Source organism: Halichoerus grypus, chromosome 6 (genome assembly GCF_964656455.1).
Source record: "Halichoerus grypus chromosome 6, mHalGry1.hap1.1, whole genome shotgun sequence".
NCBI lineage: Eukaryota > Metazoa > Chordata > Mammalia > Carnivora > Phocidae > Halichoerus > Halichoerus grypus.
Window position 1 is genome coordinate 98,429,708 of NC_135717.1, and position 24,053 is coordinate 98,453,760.

Sequence of the window (24,053 nt, forward strand, 5' to 3'; positions counted from 1 at the left end):
GAGGTTATGATGGCGAGTATGTACAAATCTTGTGGGGCATTCTGCATCACAGTGGAGCAGAGAAACAGATGCACTCTACTTCTGTCCCCGTCATCTAGTCACATATCACTGCCTGCCTGTACCATCACCCTTAGAAGTTGAACCATGACAGAAGAAGACCTTGGGAAATCTTTTCAATATTTTAACAATCAATTTTCCTTTTCCTCTGGATCATTTCATCAGCTTAGATACATGTCGTAGTATCTCCCATCTAAAACAAACACACTCCCTTTACCACATGTCCCACTCCAGGACAACCATCTCACCAAGGACTTTCATGTTGCCAAATCCAATAGTCAGTTCCCGGGCCCCACCTCCCTGGTCCTGTGGGCAGGATTTGCCACAACTGATCACTGCTTCCATGTCCCTTACTGGCTTCTGGTATACCAAGCCCTCTTGTTTTTCTTTCTACCCTACAGGCTGCTACTTCTCAGACTTCTTAGCTGATTCCTTTTTATCTCCCTTTCTTCTAAATGTTGGCCTGCCCCAGGGCTTAGTCCTCACCTTCTTTTCATCAGTATCTAGATTTCTTAATAACTTCACTTAGACCCTTGACTCTAAAGGCATTATATGTTAAACACTAGAATGTATTACTTAAATTCCAAACTCTTCCCCCGAATTCCAGACTTGTAGATCTGCCCACTTACTTGATAACTTGAGCTTAAGTTACCATGCTCAAAACTGAACTCTAGATTCTAACCATCATTGCTCCAACAAAATACGCATGAAAAACCTCTTCCCTCACTCTTCCCCATCCCAACAAATGGTCACTATCCAGCTGCTCTGGCCCAAAGGAAAACTTGACCTTTCTTTCATATTCACGTCCAATCCGTCAGAAAATTCTGTGAGTTGCAATAAATATCCTTGAATATATGTCTTGATGTGAACTAGGGGATAGGCCTACAACATAAATTCCTTGAAGGAAGCCTGCATTTTTAAGATTCCCAAATTTAACTGTCTCATTTTATTCAATTTACTAATAACAGTTCTTACGTTTGCTCTATCAACATGACGGGTGATGAACAGGACCCTGGTTGCATAAATTACGCTACCACATTTCATTGATTCTAAGATGTCCATTTCTTCCTCACATTTAATGTGTCTGTAATCCAGACTCAGCATTTTACAATTGCTATTGGCGAAGTAGCACTCATGGAAAAGCTGGCATGGGAAATACCATACATGTTGAGTTTGCCATTTAAAATGTCTTTAAGAAGTTACAGTACGATCTGGCACTGAAAAGAAAAATTACTGAACAGAAAGTGCAAAAACAGGAGCTGGACATATATTTGATGTTAGTCAAACAAATACTCGTAGTAACATGGAACAAGTGCAATTGAGTATTTTCCTGCAATGCAACATCCTGTCTTCTCATGGGACCTCTGGTAGGAAGAAATCCACATAAAGATAAAGCTGTGTTAGTTTTTGTTATTAAGCTACATGCAAAAATAAAAATGCCTATCACAAGCCAAGCGGTGCAAATGATGGCAGGAAGAATTGCAGATGTCCTCTGGAAACACACATTACAAAATAAATAAATAAAAGGATGGTATGATTAATTCATGAATCAGCCAGGATTGTCAGGAAAGTACTGCATCATAGTTTAGCAATGTTTTTCCATTTCAATGCATAAAATAATGGGTGACTTATAATTTATGGCATCCTGTATTCAATTAAGTGATATATATGTACAATGGAATACCTTCCAGCTAAGAGAATGGGTAAAATAGAAGTAGATCCATATGTACTGATGTGGAAGAATCTCTAAGACAAATTGTAAATGCAAAAACAGTAATACAAACAAAATTGTTCATAGTATGCCTGCCATTTATGTAAAAAAGAGACCGAGAGACAAAAACACAAATCTATATATATATATATAGAGAGAGAGAGAGAGAGAGAAAAGGTACAGCTGGGGAGCCAAAAATAGCCTTCTTCTATGGAAATTTAACATATCAACAGCCGGCACTGTAAATCAGGGAAGAAAGGATAGACCACTCAGTAAACAGTAATGGAATAATGTGGTATCCATATGGAGAAAAATAAAATTGAGTCCTTCATACAAAGTTCACTTCCAAATGGATTTCATTTAAATGGAAAAGCAAAACTCTAAAACAGAAGTATGACCTTGGAGTAAGGAAGGTTTCCTTTAAAGCACATAAAAGCCACAAAATACATAGAAAAAAAAATGTAATTACATTAAAAATAAATACTTCTTTTTTAAAAAGATTTATTTATTTATTTTAGAAAGAGGGGGAGGGGCAGAGAATGAGACAGAACCTCAAACAGACTCCGGGCTGAGCACGGAACCCAATGTGGGGCTTGATCCTACAACCCTGAGATCATGACCTGAGCCGAAACCAAGAGTCGGATGCTTAACTGACTGAGCCACCCAGGTGCCCCAATACTGCTGTTTTCTAAAAGATACCAGTAAGAGAGTGAAAAAGCAAGACTAGACACAAAATCAAGCCACAGACTAGAACACTCTTTGCAATACATTTCTCTGACAAAGGATGTGTCACAGAATGGAAAATCAGTACTTGTGAAATATATCCCTGACCAAGGGTTTATACCTAGAATATATACTCTAAAAAAATTAAAAAGACAAATCAATTTTTTTAATGGCAAAAGACTTGCACAGGTACGTCCCCAAAGGATTTTCGATACGCAATAAACATATGAAAAGGTACTCAACATAATTTGTCCTCAGGGTAATAAAAATTAAAACCACACAGAGAAAAAATAAAAATAAATAAAATAAAATAAAATAAATAAAACCACACAGAGATAAGAAAGCATATATCGGAATGGGTAAAATTAACAAGATACTACCAGTGTTAACAAGGATAGGAAGCAAATAGAATTCTCATACATTGCCGGTGGGAGAATAGACTGGTATAAGCATTCTGGAACTCTGTTTTGCAGTATCTAGTAAAGCAAAACACACGTATATCCTTCTACTCAACTTAACTCCTAAGTAAATAGCAAAGAGAAGCAAGTACATATGTCCATCCTAAGACATGTACAAGGATGTGCACAGCAGCTTTATTTATAATAACTAAAAGTTAGAAATATGCCAATTGTCCATCCATAGTAAAACAATCCCATATTTCAGGGCAGGAGGCAAAAGGAGGAGAAAATAAAGAATGAACTACATAGCGAACCATGGTTAGTTGATTCTGGGGAAGGAAAGGCAATCAACAGAGAAACATATACAAAAGGTTTCAATTGTACTAGTCACTTTCTAATCCCAACTGTATTAGCCATATTAATGTTAACTAGATGTTGTGTGCATAGATTTTAATATTTAATTCTTTTCTTTAAACTGTGTGTATGTGTGTGAATGTGTGTGTAAAAATCTTTGAGTTTGGGAACCTGAGCAAAGCCACTTTTGTAAAAAGAAGGATAATAGTTAATGTACAAACACATGTATGCAGGTAGAGGTATGACTACGTACACCTCCAGAAGGATATAAGAAAAGCTGGCCACAGGAGGCAAACTGTGGAACTCTGGATCAGGATGAGAATGGAAAGGAAGCTTCTTTACCCTTATATACCTTTGGTACTATTTGAGTTTGTTGCCAGATAGTTTTCCCTCCTCCAAATCACTTCTTTAACACCCCAGAAAAATACCCTTGTGCACTGTTGGTATGAATGTAAATTGGTGCAGCCACTCTGGAAAACAGTACAGAGACTCCCGGACAAATTAAAAATAGAAATACCATATGATCCAGCGATTCCACTTCTGGGTACTTATCCAAAGAAAACAAAAACACTAACTCAAAAAGACATAAGGAACTCTGTGCTTACTGCACATTATTTACAATAGCCAAGACACAGAATCAACCTAAGTGTCCACTGATAGATGAATGGATAAAGAAAATGTGGTGTATATATATAATGGAATACTACTGAGCCATGAAAAAAAGAAGGAATCCAGCCTTGCAAAACATGGATGGACCCCGAGGGCATTATGCTCAGTGAAAATAAGTCAGACAGAGAAACACAAATACTGGATGATATCATTTATATTTAGAATCTAAAACAAAAATGAAAACACACACAAAACAAGCTCATACATGCAGAGAACAGATTGGTGGTTGCCAGAGGCAGGGGCAGGGGGTGGGAGAAATGGGTGAAGGGAATCACAATGTACAAACTTCCAGGTACAAAATAAATCAGTCCTGGGAATGTAACGTACAGCATGGTGACAATAGTTAATAATACTGTACTGTACATTTGAAAGGTGCTAAAAGAGTAAATCTTTCAAGTTCTCATCATAAGAAAAAAAATTTGTAACTATGTATGGTGATGGTTGTTAACCAGACTTATTGTGGTGATCAATTTGCAATATATGCAAGTATTAGATCATTATGCTCTCCACCTGACAGTTAAACCTGAATTAAAAAATTTTTTTGATTGACTTATTTGTCAAAGAGAGTGAGAGAGCACAAGCAGGGGGAAGGAGAAGCAGGCTCCCCACTGGGCAGGGAGCCTGATGCGGGACTCAGTCCCAGAACTCTGGGATCATGACCTGAGCCAAAGGCAGACGCTTAACCCACTAAGCCATCCAGGCTAAAAAATTATTTTAAATAAAAATAAAATCCCAGAAACAGATGGGCAAGTTTGCACGTGAGAACTAATATTCCTAAACTTGGAAGTACTGTAACTGAACGTAAGATGTAGGAGTGTGTTATGTAACATGTGTGTGTATTGTATGATAGTGTATGTTATGTAGTACAGAATATATAACATATTATAATATCTGGAGTGATTAGGTCAAATGTAATTCAGAGCAGGAAAGCTGTTAGCTCAGAGAAGGAAAGGAAATAGACACAAGGTGAACTGATATTAGAACAAGATGGGGAAGATCTTAGTGGCCCTGTTATATTTCCACACTAACCACTGTTATTGAGCTACAGCCCATTTCTCCACAGCACGGACCTCCCTCTGTCCATACACATTCATTTCGTGGGTTTCTATTATGAAAAGTGACTGCTGCACCAGACACTGAGCTAGCTCCCTGAGAGCAGAAACGTGGCTTTTGCTCAGCACTGTTTCCCTAAACCCAGCCCTGTGGCAGAGAGGCTAAGAGCACAGGGTTCTTTTTTTTTTTTTTAAAGATTTTATTTATTTATTTGACAGAGAGACACAGTGAGAGAGGGAACACAAGCAGGGGGGTTGGGGGAGGGAGAAGCAGGCTTCCCACCGAGCGGGGAGCCCCATGCAGGGCTCAATCCCAGGATCCTGGGATCATGACCTGAGCCAAAGGCAGACGCTTAACGACTGAGCCACCCAGGCACCCCCAAGAGTGCAGGTTTCTTATTTCATCTCGCTGGGGCTCAGTTTCCTCATCTCTAAAATGACACCAGCAGCTCCTACTCACAGGGCTGTCGTCAGTGCACGGAAAGCACCAAGCACCATGCCTGATACTTAGGAGAGCTTCATAATGCCAGGGGTTGGTGACAGTATCAGACAAGTTACTGTATTTCATCAAAAAGAACCAGGACTTCCCTGAAAAGCAGCAGAACTTTCCTGGATTGCAAAAGTAAGATGGGCCAAGGGCATCTTGCTGGGAAACACTAACTCTTTCAAGAATTCCCTGGGTTGTATATTGTCAAACTGCTCACTGCAGTATTATGTAAGGTAACAGGGGAATGGAATCCCAGTAAGGGAACTGGGACAGGTGTGGCAGGTGTCCGGCATGGAGAACTTTCCAGCACTCAGAAGTGATGGACTGGATATACGTATACACAGTAACCTGCACAGAAACGAAAACAACATGCCTTGGGAAAACGTTCAGAAACAGGAGATCTGTAGAACAAAACCATTTCTAGAAATTAAAATGCCAGGCATACAAAGTAATAAGAGATACTTAAAAACACACACAAACTAAAAGAATATTCATTCAATATATGAGATGATTGATGATTGCCGGGGGGGCGGGGGGGAGGAGATGAGATGAGAGTAGGGAATGAAGATGGAAGGGAATAAGAGCGGGACCTCAGTGCCCATGATGGGAAGTGCCATGAACTGAGAGGTAGTAACCAGCTGCACCACAAGTGCAAGAGTAAAAATGAAGGTAACAACAACAATCATCCCCTGTGGTAATGATGAAATGGACAAGAACAGCCTCATGAGGCTGTCCATTGGTAGGAGTGGACGGTAGCTAATAACAACAAGCTGATTATCACAGGCTACAATCAATGCAAATAAGCTTCAAACTCAAGGTCTGAAGATACTTAGATGGGGCTGTTAATCTGAAGCATGTTAAGAGTTATGTAAATGAGGGCGCCTGGGTGGCTCAGTCGTTAAGCGTCTGCCTTCGGCTCAGGTCATGATCTCAGGGTCCTGGGATCGAGCCCCGCATCGGGCTCCCTGCTCCGCGGGAAGCCTGCTTCTCCCTCTCCCCCCTGCTTGTGTTCCCTCTCTCGCTGTCTCTCTCTCTCAAATAAATAAATAAAATCTTTAAAAAAAAAAAAAAAGTTATGTAAATGAGAATTTAATATTGTTTATAAGCAGTGGAATGAATGAATGAGTGTATATATATATATATGTATATGTGTGTATATCTCAAATAGGATTGCAAAAGAGTACATTAAAAGTGTGGACAAAACACAAGTTATAGGATCACAAATCGCTGCTATACCTAGTTTTCAAATCTTTTCAGATTCTTTCATTTATAGAGGCTAATTGTGAAGAGAAATGATGGTAAGATACAAGATATATAAGCATAAATAAAGGCAGTGAATAAAGGGAATTCTTTTCATGGGAACTGTTATGATTATAGGTTACATTATATGTGTAATATAAAGATTTTACAAGGTGATAAAAGGAAAAGAAAGACATGTCTATGAAATTTATGTCCTTAAGCTCCCTATGCAGTGAACCAGAAAACAAGGAGTGGACCATTTGGCAGCACGAGTTTTATAAATGCGAGCTCTAATGAAAATGTCATACTGAAAGATTTCCAGAAGTTGTGAATGGGGAAATTGTTTATGTGAAGTGAATGAAAATGTTCTGCACTGTTCAGATTGTATTCTGTGCATCCGAGCTTGGAATTAACCAAAAGCAGACTGCTTCTCTAGTGGAACTCATCTCCAGAAATTTATTTAGGGGCGCTCTGAATGTAGAAGTATGAGTTAACGGAATATAAGGGATTCCTCACCTTCCACATGAGCCAAGGTCAATCTGTCTAGGCGTACAGCTGAAAAAGCCCAATCTGCTGGTAGCTTGCAGATCTGTGGCATCGTCCTGGGACCTGGTCAAAGTGGCTGAGTGGGCTGACTCTCGACCATCAGACTTGACCCTTCTCCGTGACACGGATTCTCAGCCCTGCTGCTATTCAGTGCTGCCTCATTCCACCATCTCTCCAATTATCTCCAGTGGGATGAGAGGATACTGAGAAAAACTGGAAAAGTGAAAGGCTGAACGCCATGATCACACGGGATTTCAGAATTCATGCTCGTGCCTATTTTGGTATAGATTGAGGTCAAAGCACTTGTACACTTACTAGAATCACTAAGGAAATAAAGCCTGTGTCTGTTTGTTTGTATATTCATATAGCTGTACCTGCTTGGAGTTACTAAATAGAGTGAAGTTGGATAAAACAGATGTTAAAATAGCAAAAGCCAGCTTCTTCAGATGTAAGGCTGTTTGGTATCCAGTATTGAAACTGACAGTCATATAATTTTAACTTCTTGTCTGATAAAGGGAAAATCTAGAAACTGTTCATGTAAATGTTCTTTATTTAAAAATTAGGCTTTCAGATTTTATCTTAATTTCCAATTGACACATAATCAGCAGTAGTCTGAAGCACTCTAGCTTTTAGTTTCTCTTTAAGTTTTTAACTACCTCGGGGCGCCTGGGTGGCTCAGTCGTTAAGCATCTGCCTTCGGGCAGGTCATGACCCCAGGGTCCTGGGCTGGAGCCCCTCGTCGGGCTCCCTGCTCAGCGGGAAGCCTGCTTCTCCCTCTCCCACTCCCCCTGCTTGTGTTCCCTCTCTCGCTGTGTCTCTCTGTCAAATAAATAAATAAAATCTTAAAAAAGAAAGCTGTTAAATAAATATTTCAGAAGATACTAAAGGGATACTGAAATTCTTTTTTTAAGGAGAAATCTTTTGGTAACATGAATGACTTTACTCTTTAAACTTTTTACAAGAGGTTTATGTATTAATGTTTAGTATTTTATTTAATAATATGAACCTTATAGGAAAAAATATATTTTTTTTAATTTTCACCCACTGGCAGCCTGGTATTTTTTATTGGCAAGCTCTACCCACTGGTTATATATTAATAGCTAATTACAAATGTTCCAATAAAATACTATTCTGTTTACTATAATCCTAAATCTAAAAGGATTTTAGCAATGGATCCAATTATTATCAAAGAAGGCTGAAAGACATATGAAGAATTGCATAAAAACATTCATACATAAGTATTACCTATGTAAATTAATAAAAATGAAGGGTCAGTTAATTATAAAACATGTGAAGAAGCAGAATACTTTGCAAACATAATGAAATTCATAAGTTGAGAGTAGAACCACTCTCTTATTACATGGCTGCTACCAAATCATACTGGGCGTGAGAAGGAATAATTAATATTAGACTGTTATATCATGGCCCCTAAAAGTGAAAACAACACCCTGCCCTTGGGATGAAGTTGAGCTTTCAAAGATGTAAATATTTCTACTGGGTGCCAGTTTGCAAACCCAGGAGCAAATAAAGCATTAAAGACTGCTGGACATATACTTAATTCTTTCACAAGGCTTGAGATGGTGATACCCTTGAAAGTAGTTAAGAAATTCTTGGAGAGTTTGTTTAAATGCAGAGTCTCTGATCCTGGCTCCACAGATTTAGATTATTTGGATCTGGACTGGAGCTCAATACAGATGAGTTTGTTGTAGAATACTGAATATTCTATACACACAAGGGAGTATCACACCCAAGAAGAGAAACTGGGCACATGAGATCAAGGAGAGGCTGATATCACTTAATAAATTACCCCGACGTATATTTATTTGCTCATTCAAAGAAGTCAAAATACCTCTTGGATCGAAGACCCACTTAATCAATTAATCTAACCATGAAAAGAACATGAAAGAAAAATGTGGATGTTAGCCAGCCGTAGACAAGACCAAAACATCAGGTAACTGATACAGAGGTGAGCCTGCAATTGTTCTGTGAGGCCAGTGACAAGACAGAGCCATCACGAACCCAAGTAACATAAAAAGGCCAGCCAAAGTAGCCACCCCTGATGAAAGAGGCCCAGTAGACCGGAAGCCACTAGGCCCAATCCTCCAGCCAGCACCGCACTTATCAAATGCAGCCACCATGAAAAGACAGTGCATGATAACTTACCAGACTAGATTGTAGAACATCTGTGTGGTGTACAAATGTTTAAATCCATATGGTTTATTGAACATTGTATTATGCTTGTTTCTGAATTACAGGTGATTGTTTTCTGCCTGTACCTTTAATTAGAAAAGTTCTAGTTGATATAAATATACCAAATACAAATAATGTTGACTTACCAATGATATCCGTTATTTCCTTTGATTCTTAACTTACTGCTTGTAAAGCAGATTTAAAAAAATTTTTGATTCCAAACCATAATCAAATAGGTAAGCTGAAAGAGTGTAGTTGGAGAGAACTAGTTGGCAAGGCTTTTGTCACTGAGATTCTTAAATTTGGGCATGCATCAGAATCACCATTCTGACCTACTCAATGAGAATCTCTGGGAATAGGGGTCAATATGTGTATTTAAAAAAAAAATACTTGGGTGGGGGCACCTGGGGGCTCAAGTCAGTAGTCAGTTAAGCATCCAACTCTTGATTTCGTCATGATCTCAGGGTTGTGAGATCGAGCCCCGCATCAGGCTCCATGCTAGGGCTAGAGCCTGCTTAAGATTCTGTTTCTCCCTCTCCCTCTGCCCACCCAATCAAACAATCAATTAATCAAACAAACCTGGGTGATTCAAATGCAAAAAGTTGAAGACCACCAATAGAGACGATTATTGTGACAACATGCTGGACTATAAAATCAGGTTTAAAAGCTTGTCTAACTCTAGATTAAAGGATTCCAGGAGTCAGAACAATTTACTAAATCACAGAACAAAATATGCTAGGAAACTACAGACCAATACCTTTTAGGAGCATTGATATAAATTCTTAACAAAACACTTGCAAACTGATACAAGATCTAATATGAATTATTCACTGTAACCAAGTACGATTTAGTCAGGAATGCAAGGTTGTTTTAACACCAAAAAATGAGTGTAACAAACATAACTATAGAATAAAGGACAAAACCACATAATCATGTCAAGACGTTTAGAAAAAGCATCAACAATATTCAATATCCATTCATAACAAAAACTCTCAACAAACTTGGAATAGAAGAATCCGATCTTAGAGGGGGAAAGTACTTCAGAATAAACGCAAGACAGTGCTTCCAGAGTAGTAACAATGTTTCAACAAACTTTAAAAATTGCTTCTTCCTATCCTAAAATATAAAAACTAAAAATATATAAATAAAAATATAAAACTAAAAACTAAAACTTCATTAATATTAAAATGTCAGAGATATAAGGAGTAGATAACTTTTTTAATTGTCCCAATTCTTCCAAATTTGTTAGGGAGACTGCAATTCATGAAATTCATTATCTAGATTCTTAATAGTCTTTCAAAAGGCATCAAAAGGATGCCAAAGGACCACTTAGGTATTTATTCTATGGCCTTATGTATTTCCGTACTTCTTGCATTCAGATGACAGAGTAGAGAACCTGGTAAGCATACAATTACCTAGTAGAGAGCAGAATGGCTAGACTATATAGCAAAAGAGTGCCATCTCATTCTCCCTATTCCTAAAAATCTCCATATGCCAGAGCCCCTTCACTGCCCACCCACACTCAATCTCCCCACCTCAATCATCCCTCCATACCACTCTCCATAAAACCAGAGCTGCCTAGAAGAGGAAGGAGACAAGTGATAGGGTCTTTATAAGGCATCCTCAACCCACACAAATGGCCTTAGCTACTCCAGGCATGTCCTTCTTTGGCAAGGGCACCCACCAGTAGACTGGGACCTACCAGCAGATCTTATCGGCATGATGTGTAAAGCTACAACTCTAGCTCTCAAGTTCCTTCCCTAACTCCCACTGTGAACTTCATTTTCAATATTTCCTGTGGGGGAAGAGTTTTCCACTCCCACTTCTTGGTAATCCCAAGACTTCAGGAAAATGAAAATAAAAAGCAGCAGCTCAGGGACGCCTGGGTGGCTCAGTCGGTTAAGCGTCTGCCTTCGGCTCAGGTCGTGATCCCAGGGTCCTGGGATCGAGCCCCATGTCAGGCTTCCTGCTCCGCGGGGAGTCTGCTTCTCCCTCTCCCTCTGCCTGCCGCTCTGCCTACTTGTGCTCTCTCTCTATCTCTCTGTCAAATAAATAAATAAAATGTTTAAAAAAAAAAAAAAAAAAAAAGCAGCAGCTCTCCCTCCTCCAAATTTCAAAACCATTACCACTTCCGCCTTGGAGAACTGTTGCCAAGACAAGAGACATTACACTGAGGAATGCCTCTGAGGACACTCAGGAAAATATGAGGAAATATTGGTGAATCCTGATTAAGGAAGGGCAAACAGCCTTGCTCATTGCTCATTCCTGACTCATCTACATTGGTAACTGTGGCTGCTTCTGATTCATATTGGTGGAATTGAGTCATTGCGACAGAAACCATAAGGCCCACAAAGCCTGAAATATTTATCATCTGGCCCTTTAAAGAAAATGTCTGCTGGGGCGCCTGGGTGGCTCAGTCATTAAGCGTCTGCCTTCGGCTCAGGTCATGATCCCAGAGTCCTGGGATCGAGCCCCGGGTCGGGCTCCCTGCTCAGCGGGAAGCCTGCTTCTCCCTCTCCCACTCCCCCCTGCTTGTGTTCCCTCTCTCGCTGTGTCTCCCTCTGTCAAATAAATAAATAAAATCTTAAAAAAAAAAGAAAGAAAATGTTTGCTGACACCTGGTCTTGATAACCAGGAGAAAGGAGTCATTTATGATGTTTTGGGGGGCTATTTCAAACTATGTATTAGAAGTTTCACACATGAATAAATGATAAGTTGCCCACCCAGAAACAGGGAGTCAGTTTGTACCTCAGTTCCGATGAACGTAGGACGAATATACAGACTAGCAGATGTTGAATAGGGGACCCATTCTTGATCCAATTTCACAAGCTGTTTAACACACTCTAAAAGCTCTTCCTTGTCAAATACCTGAAGGAATGGAAAACATAATGAAGAGTGGAATTTTCCTCCACTGTGGCAATAAGTAATGATCCTCATGAAAGCTTTAGACTGTTAAAAAAAAAAAAGTAGTAATAATAAAACCAACCAAGAATCTTTTTCTGTCATTTTTTTACCCCAAAATTGTGATGGGATGATGGATTATCTACATGGAGGAGATAAAACAGTGGATCCCTACCTCTTACCATAGTAAATATCAACTACAGTTGGATTATACATTTAAATGCGATAAAACATTAAGACTTTCACAAAGTAAAAATTAAAAAATACCTCTGTCACCTTAAGGTAGGAAAGCATTTGTTTGTTTTTTTAAGATTTTTTTATTTGAGAGAGAGCACATGCACAAGAGTGGAGGGAAGGGACAGAGAGAAGGGAGAGAGTCCTTAAGCAGACTCTGAGCTGAGAAGCAACAAATTGGGTGAAGTTATTCATAACCCATAATTAACCAAGGATCATAACTTGAATATGTTAAGATATTCTGAAAATGAGTAAGAAAGACACAAATGATCTAATAGGAAAATGGGCAAAGGCAAAGAGCAGTTTATTTCTAAGGAGAAAAAGGCTTTCATATACTAGATGGGTGACAGTTTGTAAAATAAGTAGTTTCTACTCACTTAACAGGGCAAAGAAACATACTTTCAGAGATGTATGTCATGGGTTATGCAAGGTTGAAATGAGTCAGAAACACACATCCAAGTAGAACTCATGATACCAAGAATTGGCTACTTAAATGAGAACTTAGAACAGCAATCACAGCACAATAATATAGGAAATCGGGACTGCCAGTCATATAGGACACATCATCACCCTGAGTCACCAAGGATTTAGTGGAAATAGAACTTGACTAGGAATTAAAAAGACTTGCACCCAATTTCTTGTCCTGTCCCTTTACTCTGTGACTTTAGGCAAGTCGTTTATGCTCTAGAGGTTTGAGTTTTCTTCTAGGTACAAAGGTCCTACTAAAATGTACAACACATACCTTTTTTTTTTTTTTTAAACCCATACCTTCTTGAGGCTCACTGTTATGATTAAACAGAGAAGGAATGTATAACCACACAACACAGTTTATGGCAGAGCTGTGGTCCAACAGATGTTATTTCCCTTTCCTTCTGTCCCCACTTTAAAGTATTTCCTGGTAATTTGTCTGTAATGGCACAAGTGTGAAACTAGTCCAAAGAACTTACCTTCATTTCCCTTTTGGCACTATATTATGGCCTCTGAAGGAGGTGGGTGAGCATGGGTTACAAAAATAGGGAGGAGAAGGAAGAGCCCGGCTAAAAAGAAGTAGTTAGTTGGGCTTCTTCAAAGCATACCTAGGGCTAGGCTCCTAAAAGTTAGGCACACAGAATTTGTAAAAGAAGAAAAGGACTCCTTCAGTTCAGAAAGGCAGCCTGGTCATGTCTCAGGGAAGGGAAGTAATCTAAGACACCTCCTACCTAGACATGAGCCTTAGGATCTAAATCCAACCCACCATGTAATGAATTCTGCTCTTTACAAAACAATGTTATAGACAGTCACCAATGGCCATGACAAACCATTCGATATCATTTTCTTAAAAAAAAAATAAAGCTTGGGGTAAAATAAAGTAAATCATTGCAAACTTGCTAGTGTCCCAAGCAATTAGGCAAAATATTCCCAAAATATCTGTGTGGCACACCCTATTTTCCATTTCACATATTATAATTTCATAGGGTCTTCAAATTTTATTGAATTTTAGTTTAAGGTATATTTTTCTTCCTTAGCCTATTATCTCTTACATACACATTAACACCCCACGGACATTTACGAAGAAACAGATTGTGGAACTGCCAAGTGGTATTGGTTATTTGCTTGTATTTTTACCTCACTGATTACCAAGTAGATCAGAAGTAACTTAAGTGTTCATATGGTTTTTACTGAATATTGATCTAACTACAGTTGGCCCTTGAACAACATGGATTTGAACTGCATAGGTCCATCCGCATGTGTATTTTTTTTCATATAGTACAGTACTGTAAACGTATTTTCTCTTCCTTGTGATTTTCTTAATAACACTTCCTTTTCTCTAGCTTACTTTGTTATAAGAATCAAATCTATAATATATATATACACAAAATATGTGTTAATCAACTGTTTATGTTTTGGTAAGGCTTCCAGTCAACAGTAGGATCCTGGTTAAGTTTTGGGAGGATATTCAACTGCCTGGGGGTCAGTGCCCCTAACCCCTGCATTATTCAAGGGTCAACTGTATTCAGAAATGATTTGTTTTGTGGTAAATTCACAGTGACCCATTACATCAAGAGAAACACCAAAGAAACTCCTAAATTTACATACCGGCAAAGTGGCCCTCACAGCAGATCGGTGCATTCTATCCATGTTGAGGTTTGGCCGAAACAGTCGAATTTTATTATCTACTCCTCGAAATGCCTTCAATCCCTCAAACAACTAAAGATAAAAAGAGAAATAAATCTTAGGGGATAACTAAATGAAAACAATCTCTGTGTTTAAAAGACTGACTTTTCTAAGGGCACTCATATTCTTCATCATGCCAAGCTGTTGACATAGACCAAAGATCTCCAAATCTAAAGAAGCCAACAGTTGACAGGCTGGTTACTGTAGCTGGGTTAAAAAGAAATTCTTTTAGTACCAAAATCTGATAGGAATTCAAAGTCATCCTTTCCTTAGCAGGAGCCACATTGCCAAGTAACACCTCCACGGAGGTGGGGAGAACACATCTTCAATCACACAACGTGGGCTAACTGCCCAGTCAATGAAAATGGACGCAAAGAACCCACTCCTGCCGCCCTAAACACGCAAGCATCCTTTCATTTAATCTGGCTCATACAAACTCTGGATAGTAGATAATCTAGATGTGACCAGGGCTGGTTTAGTACCCCAATCACAGAAGCCAAGCAGCTCAAGACCATCCTATGGTATGGCCAGGCCACCTTTCTCAAAATGCCACGCCAGACAAACCACTGGGCAGGGATGTTAAAAGACTCTTCTGAAGTAGCTACATACTGATAAACGCAGAGAAAAGAGAAAAATCAATAATTTTAGTGGGAAATTTTAACACTCGTTCTCTAAATAACTGACAGAACAAACAGGCTGAAACTCGGCAAAGATATGGAAGATTTGAACAACAGGAACAGCAAACTAACCTAGAGGACAGACAGAACCCTGCACACACCACCTGCAGAATGCATGCTCTTTTCACACATTTTCCAACCATAAACCAGAAATCAGGATCAGAAAGAGGACGACAAAATGTCAACATTTTGGAAAGGAAGAAACTCATCACTAAATAAAGTGCGAGTCAAAGAAGAAAAATAAGGGAATTTAGAAAATTTGTTGAACTGAAGGATAGTTGGGCCCTTAGAAGCTTGTAGCCTTAAAGCTCAGCTCACGTGAGAAAAGAAATCTAAATCATGTAGCACAATTTCAAAGCACTAAATTAGATTTAAGGGCAAATATGTAACTTATTAAATGGAACAGGAGTAAAGCTTCAGTTAAAAGAGAAGGTTGTCAGATTTTGGACTCGGTTGAGAACATCTGAAACACACCTGAAACAAAAAGACATAGTAAGCAAAATGTCATACAAATTTTTTCTAAAGTAAAGCTGGTGAGGTTATATTGTTAGTAAATATAAAACAAAATTAAATTTTATTTAATTTTAAGAAAATTAATAAATTTTAATTAGTAAATACAAAACAAAATTAGTACATACAAAACAAAATAAATTTTTAACTTAAATTTAACTGGAGATAAAAGAAAATAACTTCATAGGGTTCCATTTACTTCACTTTAATTTTAAAATTGTGTGCACCTGATGTCGGTTCAAATATATGTTAAAATTATATGATAATCTCATTAAGCAACACAGATGCAAAAAGTACTTCCACAAATCAAAAAGACAACATGATAGAAAAGTGAGCAAAAGATCTGAATAGGCACTTTAAATAAGATATCCAATTGCCCAATAAACCTATGAAAAGGTGTTCAACCTCTTAGAGTAATGGAAATTAATATCACAATAATGAGATGCCATTACATGGAAGTAGCTAAAATTTTAAAATCTGACCATATTAGGAGTTGGCAAGGTTTTGGAACAGTGAGAATGCTTATTCATGGCTGGTGGGTATAAATATTGGTAAAACCACTACAGAAAATAGTTTCCCTTTTCTTATAAAACTAAAGATACATCCAATGACTTAGCAGCACTATTCCTCGATATAAGCTTACACAGTATTTCTCAAATCTTTTGGCATCAGGAGGTCTTTAAACTTTTAAAAATTATTATTGCTTCTCGGTCTTTTGGCTAAGATCAAGTGTAAACTTTTAAAAATTATGAAGGCCCCCAAAAGCTTTTATATATGCAGTTATTCTATCAATAATTACCATATGAGAAATTAGAAGTGAGCCATTTAAATTTATTTAACAATAATAAACCGTGACATGTTTAACATATTTTAATGAAGACTACCTATATTTTCCAAAAGGATTATTGTTAAGTGTGGCAGTTTTTCATTACTGTAAATCTTTAAAGGGTGGCTTAATGAAAGACAACTAGATTCTTATTCCTGCCTTTGCTCTTGCAGTATATTGTTTTGGTTGAAGTACACAAAGAAAATCCCAATCTCACAGATACGCACTTGAGAAAGGGAGAAGTATTTTTGATAGCCTTTTCAGATACCTGTGGTTATTCTTCTCTGATACCACTTCAAAAGTTGACCAGTGGTGGTTCCTTGAAGGTTAGCTGCAATGCGGAATTTGAAGCCCTATCAATAAAGTTTTCATACTCTGTTAACTTATTAAAATCCAATAGTGTATCAGAGTTCAACTAAAGAAGCAGAACAGGAGATACCTATATTATTACCAGATTTATTATAAGAAATTGGCCAACGCGATTGTGGTGGCTGACTAAGCAAATCCAAAATCTGTAAGACAGGCCATCAGGGAAAGAAGACGACAAGCAGGCTGGGACGCTCAGGTGATCAGAAAGGGAGAGACAAAGGAAAAGAAAGCCAGGTCTAGCTATGTGTGGAGTCTCTTACCTCACAGAAGTCCTAAGGTTGGGCTCACCCAGAATAATTTCCCTTTTGATTAACTTTAAGTCAGATGATTAGGGACTTCAATCACATCTACAAAATTCCTTCGCCACAGCACCTAGATGGGTGTTTGACTGAATACCTAGAAGAAGGTTATGTGTATGCAATAAAATGGTCATGCCTCCCTCTGTCCTCCATCACTCACAAGAGAATGTCTTGTAGGTATTCTAACTAGAAGGAAACTAAAAGTCAAATTCTGGGGACTGCAGCGCAGACTAGCCAAACTGACACATCAAAAGCCATCACAGTCTATCTTGTATTTTGAATGGATCTTAAGTCATGCATAAATTTGTAATGTCATGCAATGGTTATTTGGAAAACATTGGTTCAAGTTATGCAGATCTTCCAAAGGTTAACACCTTTTTCATACAACGTATTTTTTTAAAATCTGTTATTTTTATACTAACATCATCAAAAAACTCTCTAATAGTGGAAAGGCTCAAGCTTGTGGTGGTGGATACAAATTTTCCAAAATCCTAGTTTTTACTTGTAAGCTAGAATTTTATCAATGGCAACAAATATAGTCCATTGTTTTGCTTGAAGTGGCAGACTCACTTTGTTCATTTTCAAGAAGACACGTGCAAAATGCCCAATTCTGTGTAACTATACTTTGTTCTTTCAAGTAAAATGGTTCTAAGTTGAAAAAAGCAGCCGATTCAGCTCACAACACACACACGCTCACAACACACACACACACACACACAAATCACACAATTACTTTTCCTTGAGAAGTGCTTTAGGCAAAGTTTCTATTTCACCACACAGATTAAAATGACATTTACTCAAGTCAAAATTTAATAATAATTATTGCCACTTCACCAAGAACATTCTTAAGTAAAGCTGATGTTCTTTATACTTTAACACTTGGCAGTAAAGAATATAATGGCTAACTAGCAGAAGCTGGTGTCAGTCTTACTGCAAATGTCAACACACAGTGAAAAAGAAAAATATGGTCTTGGTGTTAATGCGAAGTGTTTTAACCATGGCAACCTCTTGAAAGGAGCCCCATACTTTAGAGGGCTTCTCATCTCTGCCTTCCTCCAGCTGTGACCTTTCCTTGGGGCAAGTAGTCATCTGGACCCTGAGCTCCTTTTTCAGACCAGGCTCCAAGTACCCACTCCCCTGGAATTCCCTTCCCAAATGGCCCTGATCCCATTTTCAGAGCCTGAATGACTCTCCTTAGGTTCATCCTACTGAAAACAGGTAGCATCACTGGTGTGCCCATGCCTAAGACCAACGGATGGCCAAGGCTCATCCATTTGCACATAGTATAGGTATCTATACATATGTGTGTGAGGCTCTTTGTGGCACAGGATAGAGCCAAGGCAGGAAGAGATAGTGGGTGAACCACCGGGTTTCTGTTTGTACTTTTGTCCCAGGCCCCACTGATGTTCATGTGGGTCCTGGATGAATAAATCTTACATAATATTGAGCTCAAACAATACACACACACACACACACACACACACACACACACTTCATATTTCCATTTACATAAAGTTTCAAAAAGAGGCAAAACTAGGGGTGCCTGGGTGGCTCAGTCGTTAAGTGTCTGCCTTCGGCTTGGGTCATGATCCCAGGGTCCTGGGATCAAGCCCCGCATTGGGCTCCTTGCTCAGCGGGAAGCCTGCTTCTCCCTCTCCCTCTGCTGCTCCCCCTGCTTGTGCTCTCTTTCTCTCTCTGTCAAATAAATAAATAAAAAATCTTAAAAAAAAAAAAAAAGACTAAAAAAAGGCAGAATTATAGTGTTAGAGATATATACAATCTAAAGCACTCATTTGTTAAGTATTCATTAAATAACAGTACGTTACCCATTTTTTGTCAAATTATGCTTTGACTCTTTCAACCTGAAAATGAACTATTATCAAGTTTCATATTTTGCCCAAGTTCCCTACTCATGGTTCGTATTTCGCTATTTGAAATCTTCACATATGTATCTATTAAAAAATACTTTCATGGGATGCCTGGGCGGCTCAGTCAGTTAAGCGTCTGCCTCCGGCTCAGGTCATGATCCCAGGGTCCAGGATGGAGTCCTGCATCTGGCTCCCTGCTCAGTGGGGAACCTGCTTCTTCTTCTCCCTCTGCCTGTGGCTCCCCCTGCTTGTGCTCACTCTATCAAATAAATAAAAGCTTTAAAAAATAAAAATAAAGAATACTTTCATAATTAATAAAAACCACATGTAGTTGCAGATCTCAAAATAAAATGGATTCTAAAATCAATAGGGCTGATGAATGGAGGAGAATGATATTTAAGAAGACTGCTCATATATTCACTTTGGGGTTAAAAAAAAATACAACTACAACTATTTTTGAACTTCAAAGTCAGGTTGGCATCCGATAATGTAGTGTCCGTAAGGGGATCAGTATAAAAGAAACAGTCATACCTGTGAAAAAGCCTGAAACATGAATGTTTCAAACACATTTGGGAAGAAAATTTTTGTAAAAAAGTATCTGTTAGTGGGGGTTAAAAGATTAAAAAAATATTTTTATACTGAGGGCAAGATCGTGGCAGTTTGCTTGTCATCCTATCCTAAGCACACTGCACAGGCCCAGGGAACCAGTAGACCCTCAGCATCCATTGCACAAGTAAGTAAATAGGAAATCGACTGAAATGCCTCAGAAAATTCCAGGATCCAGTTTCTCTGCACGAGGCAAATCCTTGTGCACTTCCTAAATCCCTATGACGATGTCCTAATATTTTGCCTGCTAAACCTAAGAACCCAATCTGACAAAAAGCAAACTAAATGTGTTCCTCCACCTCCCCATTTATCCCTGATACATATCACAGACTGTATCTCCGAAAATAGCCACACAATATTATCAGTCCTACATGCTCTTCTGGAACCTCAACATTCCTCATCAAGAAAGGTGTATCTCCTTTTTTTTAACTTGAGCAGGCCTTCGTGATGGCCAGGATGATAGTTATGACAGAAGTCATGGTGTGTGATTTGGGGGTTAGGACATAAAAAGAACTAGAAGCTTCCATCTGGGCTCAGTGTCTTGAGACACACAGCTTAGAGCCCGCGGCACCATGTACCAAGTCTGACTACTCTGAAGCCACCATACTTGAGAGACCACGTGGAGAAAGAGGGATGCTGACAGAGCCTCAGCTTTTCACCCCCACCCTTCTGAGTTTCCCCACCCAGGCACCAGACAGGAGTCAGGAAGCCTTTGAACTGACTCCAACCCCAGTCGGTATCTGACAGAAACTGCATGTGAGACCCCAAGCAAGAACCACTTACGCCATCCTAGTCATCAACCCCCAGGATCATGGAAGATAAAAACAAAATGATGGTTGTTGTTTTAAGTCATTAATCTGTTACATTGCAATCAACAACTGATGTAATACACAATCCACTTCTTCATGCAAAACACTTCTTGTATCTATATTGTAAGTGGAACAGTAATAATATAGAAAAGTTTTCAATTTTCATTTGACAAAGGATAATGGTAATTAAAAAAAAAAAAAAATGTTTTAAACTCTCCTGGTCACAAAAATCTAAACTGGCAAAACTAATAAGCAAACGAGCTTTCTAACTCCTCTAATTAGATTTCCAACAAGTTTTCAAAAGCCAGTGGCCATCAAAATTGTTTTTAGCTTTCAAAAATCACATTAATCCTTTCTCAGGTACTTCCCATAGGCCACCAGTTCTCAAAGTGTGGTCCCTGAAGCAGCAGCATGAACATGGCCTGGGAATTCAGGGGAAATCAGAAACTCTGAGGGTAGGACATGTGCTATGTTTGAGACCACTGCCCTAAGATTTGCCATATTCCTTCTTTCAATTTTTTTAGGCCCTTCCTTTATTTCATTTGCTCTTTATTATACCCTATGACACAGGCATATACCCACTCTTATTTTATAGTTGAAACTGAGGCTTGGAGCAAATAATCAAAGAACTCATCCAAGTTGACACAGTGAAGACACAGAGCTGGGAATAGAAACTACAGATGCAACAGCCCGTGAATACGTCTGGGCACCGAACAGGTTTCCAAATTATTCAAATTTATAATTTTCAACACGTTAATTGGACAGGCCTCTTCGGAATTTTAGTGTATATGTTTAGGAGTGATGTCGCACGGAGTAGGAACTCAGCATTTGAACCCTGTCTCCTCCCTTAATACTGTGTAATCTTGGCTGAGAAACTTCACTTTTCTGAACCTGCTTCTACAACAGATAAGGCTGTTGTAAGGGTTAACAATAACAGCTAACAACTGGGCTCTCATTATGCACCAGGCATGGCTGTATCCGCTTACACAAATTACCTTACCTTATCCTTATACTAGCACTATGAGGTAAGTACTATCCCTATGTCAATTTTATAGGTAAAGAAACTGGAAGCACGGAGTGATTTTAAATAAGCTTCCCAAGTCATAGAGCTCCCTAGGGAGCAACAGACACCGAATCTGAGCCAGGAAGTCTGACTGTAGAACCTGAATGCTTAACTGTTTTCTCACTTAAAATAATTAAATGAGATGACCCATATAAGGTGCGGAGCACAGTGCCGGAATTTAATAAACACAAGTAATTTTATCATTACTGTTACGAATATCTACTACTCTTACTCTCTTAATAGGTAGGCCACTGCTTATTTCCAGCATCCCAATATTCTGGGAAAGATGTCCAACACATTAAAAATGAGTAAAATAAAATGCGGGTCAAGAGAATGAGGAGTGTATCATGGATCTCAGTGTGTATCCTGACAAGGACTAGAGACAGCACTCTCGACATATTTAATATTTTATGCTTATAATTACTCCACTCATGCCTGAAGGATGACATTTAATTACATGTCTCTTAACACATATACCTGCACGTTAATGCTGGTCATAAAAACATGCAGTAAGCACTAAAATCTAACTATAATACTGCTCAATGACACCTTCTCACTCATTAGAAGATCTGAGAAGTGACTTAGTAAAATATTAACAGTCCTGGATTTTTGCTTGCGAATTTTCTTACCTATTGTCCTTGCATTTGCTGCAAATGATTTTTTTATTGACATTATGGAAAGTTCAAGATTATCTAAAAGATTAGTTCTTAAGACTTACCTTCAATCCGACTGTCTATGGGAAAAGTTTTAAAGACAGTTACGATTTCCTCAAGTCACTATGATAAAGCCCATCCTGCCCAAAAGCTATTTTAGCGGGAAGAGCTACTCCCTAGTCACAGTGAAGATCTAGTACATCACCATTACTGATTCCCATGTACTTACTTCCACTGCGTAGTGGAAAGTTGATGAGCCAGGGTGCAATGACAGGTTTTGAAGAGGCCTGATACGCGGTTTCTCCCATCCAAACTCTGAGGACCACTCCACCGTCAACATGTGATCCGTGAAAACAGTTCCAAAAACCAGAGTGCTGGGGTCTGGTTTTTCCTTTAAAATGGTGGCTGGTGTGATTATTAGATCTTTAGCCTGGGGAAGAAAAATCGACATCATTAAAGAAAAGTTACTGAACAGCCACTGGCTGGATGATACAGAGGGTGAAAAGACAAAATTTAGGCCACTGGCCACTAAAAAGTGAAATCATGTGACGTTTAAATGCTGGCAATGAACTCAGAAATTTAACAACACTACGTGAGCCAAACAAATCATGTTGGCATTCAGAATTTGGCTTGTTGTTTGAAATCTCTGTGCTGTACACTGCCTAATAAAGACCAGAACCAAATTCAATGATATTTAGAAACAGGGACAAAATAGCAGATGTGGTAAAATAATGGAAAAAGGAGAACACATGCCTTCACTCTCACTACAGGACTCCTATTGAGCACTGAGGAATGAGGTAAGGGGTGTCTTCTAGAACAATGATAGCAACACTCATAATGATTTGTTAAACTAAAATTAAAGTCATTAAGAATTGAATCTCTTGGTGATGGCTGTACTCCAACTCCCTCAAAGAGTTCTTGGCATAAGGCTTCAAAACCCCCTGGGTGCATCATAGAAGAAAGGAGCAGAATGAAACAAATATTTTCCTCTTTGAAAACAGAGAAGTAGAGAATGAACACCAAGATATAAATCCTCTATTCTGTGTTGAGGAAACAGTGAACAAAGGGCCTCTTCTTGAGAGAAAGATAAATAAGAGTAATAGGGAACAACTTCACACAGCAGCATTACACCAACTCTCCACAAAGCCCATTACAAATGGCCCAACACACACACACACACACACACACACACACACACACACACACACACACACACACACACCCCGAATCACAGCACCATCTCTAACTTCACAACAACTGTAGACTGCCGATAAAACCATGGGGGGAAGGAGCTTTTTGATCAGTTAAAAGACAATATTAACCAGGGACAGGTTCTACTTGTTAACAGGATGTAAGGAAGGTCAAACTCCACAAAAGTACTCATTGCCCCCACAAAATCAAGTACAGGAGTTCCCTTTAGATCATCAGCTCTTATCCTTATATTTAAGATGATCCAGGGGCACCTGGGTGGCTCAAGTCACTTAGTTAAGCATCTGACTCTTGATTTCAGTTCAGGTCATGATCTCGGGGTCATGAGATCGAGCCCCGTGTCAGCTCCATGCCCAGCATGGAGCCTCCTTAAGATACCCTTTCTCCCTCTCCCCCTCCCACTCCCAGCCTCATGCACATGCTCTCTTAAAAAAAAAAAAAAAAATCCA

At 38.9% G+C, this 24,053-nt stretch overlaps 1 protein-coding gene across 4 annotated transcripts in view; it reads right to left on the reverse strand.

The window, feature by feature from the left end:
* Positions 1-24,053, reverse strand: part of BCAT1 (branched chain amino acid transaminase 1) — a 103,608-nt gene that overhangs the window by 37,919 nt on the left and 41,636 nt on the right. For all 4 annotated transcript variants that reach the window (XM_078075764.1, XM_078075763.1, XM_078075766.1 and 1 more), the window contains exons 3-5: positions 22,625-22,825; positions 14,638-14,748; positions 12,175-12,294 (exon numbers count right to left, since the gene is read on the reverse strand). In XM_078075764.1, the coding sequence (XP_077931890.1) occupies positions 12,175-12,294; positions 14,638-14,748; positions 22,625-22,825 (432 nt within the window). The remainder of the gene's footprint in view (positions 1-12,174; positions 12,295-14,637; positions 14,749-22,624; positions 22,826-24,053) is intronic.